Here is a 1,878-nt window from a genome sequence, read left to right as displayed (position 1 = left end):
GTCCACATCGACGGCGATGGCTGCCAGACAGCCATCGTGCGTGTGGCTTCCTCGCGGTACTACGTGGAGGCGGCATTTGGGCTGGCGGACTGGTTCAGGAAGGACTTTGACGGGCCGGTGCCTTCGCCGTTCGAAGACTTGCACGGCGCGACCATCTTCGACGACAGCATGGCGCTCCTGGACCCGGAGATGGATAAACTGGTCCACGAGGCCAAGGCTTCCCATAACCATATGGGGATCGGTCTTGTGCTACGACAGTGCCGTGACCTATTTCAGGGACTGGAGTCTCTGACTGACTTGTGCGGTGGTGATGGGACGACGGCGAGGGCCATCGTCAAGGCCTATCCGCACATCAAGTGCACTGTGCTGGACCTGCCAAAGGTCATCGACAAAGCTCCGGCTGAAGGAGTGGTTAAGTATGTTGCTGGTGACATCTTCCATGTCGTCCCGCCTGCTCAAGCTGTGTTGATCAAGGTATTTATGAATCTGCCATCTTCCACCTCGTCCCACATGCTCATATATTAGGGTTTTCTTAAGTTACACATTTTAAAGTTTGACCAAATTTACAGAAGATATATTAAAATTCATAATACCAAATCACTATTATTAGATCTATCATCTACTACCTTTGTAAGCTAATAGAAGACGTTTTAGATCATCACAATAGTGATCTAAAACGCCTTATATTACATTTTGTAGAAGTAGTAGTATATTTTCATTTTGTACTTATTTGGTGTTGTAAACATTGATATATTTTATATGAATTTTATTACACTGTTTTTTTTGAATGTTTTATTAAACTATTTACAAAGTTTGACTCAAAGGCAAATCTAATTAATATGTGAAGTAAACAAAGAAACAGAGGGAGTACTAGTTAACTTAGTCGAGTTTGAGTCAGATTAGGACTTATGTAGCCAGTCGTGAGTGAACGAACGTTCTCCATGTAGTCATGCATGTAGCACGATCCAGTATATGTCCCTGAGTTTGGTTTCTAGTCACACGCTCGCGAGATTGTGATTGGGTGCATGATATCAAGGCAACGTGAAATCAACGACCATTGCACGATAAAACCGACATATCATTGTGGTCTCCAATGTTTAGTGTTTTATGCGTGTGTTCGTGATCCATAGGTGAAACCCAATAGAGAGCACCGACTAAAAATGATTAGTTGTTCTGTTTGAAGTAACACTTTAATTCAAGTTATATTTTCTTGCTAGTTTTGATTAAACTTACAGAAGTTTATCCGTGCATGGTAGTCTGTTCTGCACTTGTGGAGCGACGAGGATTGCATCAAGATCTTGGCACAATGCAAGAAGGCCATTCCTCCCCGAGACGTAGGAGGAAAAGTCATTGTGATAGATATTATGCTTAGCTCGGCTTCAGGGCTGATGCTGGAAACCCATCACCTGGTGGATATGTTGAAGCTGGTGATGACGAGAGGTCGGCAGCGGGATGAAAAGGACTGGAGCGACATCTTCATGAAAGCAGGATTCAGCGAATATAAGATTTTCAAGAAAGTTGGAGCTCGAGTTGTCATTGAGGTCTACCCGTAAGGTTGTGCTCCCAAATGCTATAATATATGCTGTGAACTGTTGTGTGCTCCAAGGATATATAAATAATTGTGTGCCTTACAATTTTCTGAAGGGAGGTCTCGCGGGTCATAAAATAGGAACACTGTTATGTTTTGTTACATTATGGTACTCGTGCGACTTTCTTTTGGAAAAGTATTATATATGCACTCACAGTGTTTTTCATACGATACCATGTACAATAGCCTACCATAAGATTATGTTGGAAATATTCCCTAGAGGCAATAATATTGTATTATTTATTTTCACATTTATAATTAAGAGTTGATATTCTATGCTATATTTGCTC

General features: G+C 42.0%; 1 protein-coding gene across 1 annotated transcript; it reads left to right on the top strand.

The window, feature by feature from the left end:
- Positions 1–3: 3 nt before the first annotated feature.
- Positions 4–1,843, top strand: LOC119347944 (flavonoid O-methyltransferase-like protein Os11g0303600; the record flags this gene model as incomplete). Its single annotated transcript, XM_037616415.1, has 2 exons — positions 4–474; positions 1,257–1,843. Coding segments are annotated over 2 exons (768 nt in total), but the record flags the coding sequence as incomplete, so codon positions are not given.
- Positions 1,844–1,878: the final 35 nt, after the last annotated feature.

Source organism: Triticum dicoccoides, unplaced genomic scaffold, assembly GCF_002162155.2.
Source record: "Triticum dicoccoides isolate Atlit2015 ecotype Zavitan unplaced genomic scaffold, WEW_v2.0 scaffold80331, whole genome shotgun sequence".
Taxonomy (NCBI): domain Eukaryota; kingdom Viridiplantae; phylum Streptophyta; class Magnoliopsida; order Poales; family Poaceae; genus Triticum; species Triticum dicoccoides.
The sequence above is the reverse complement of the archived record's forward strand: the minus strand, read 5'-3'. Positions and strand labels throughout refer to the sequence as shown.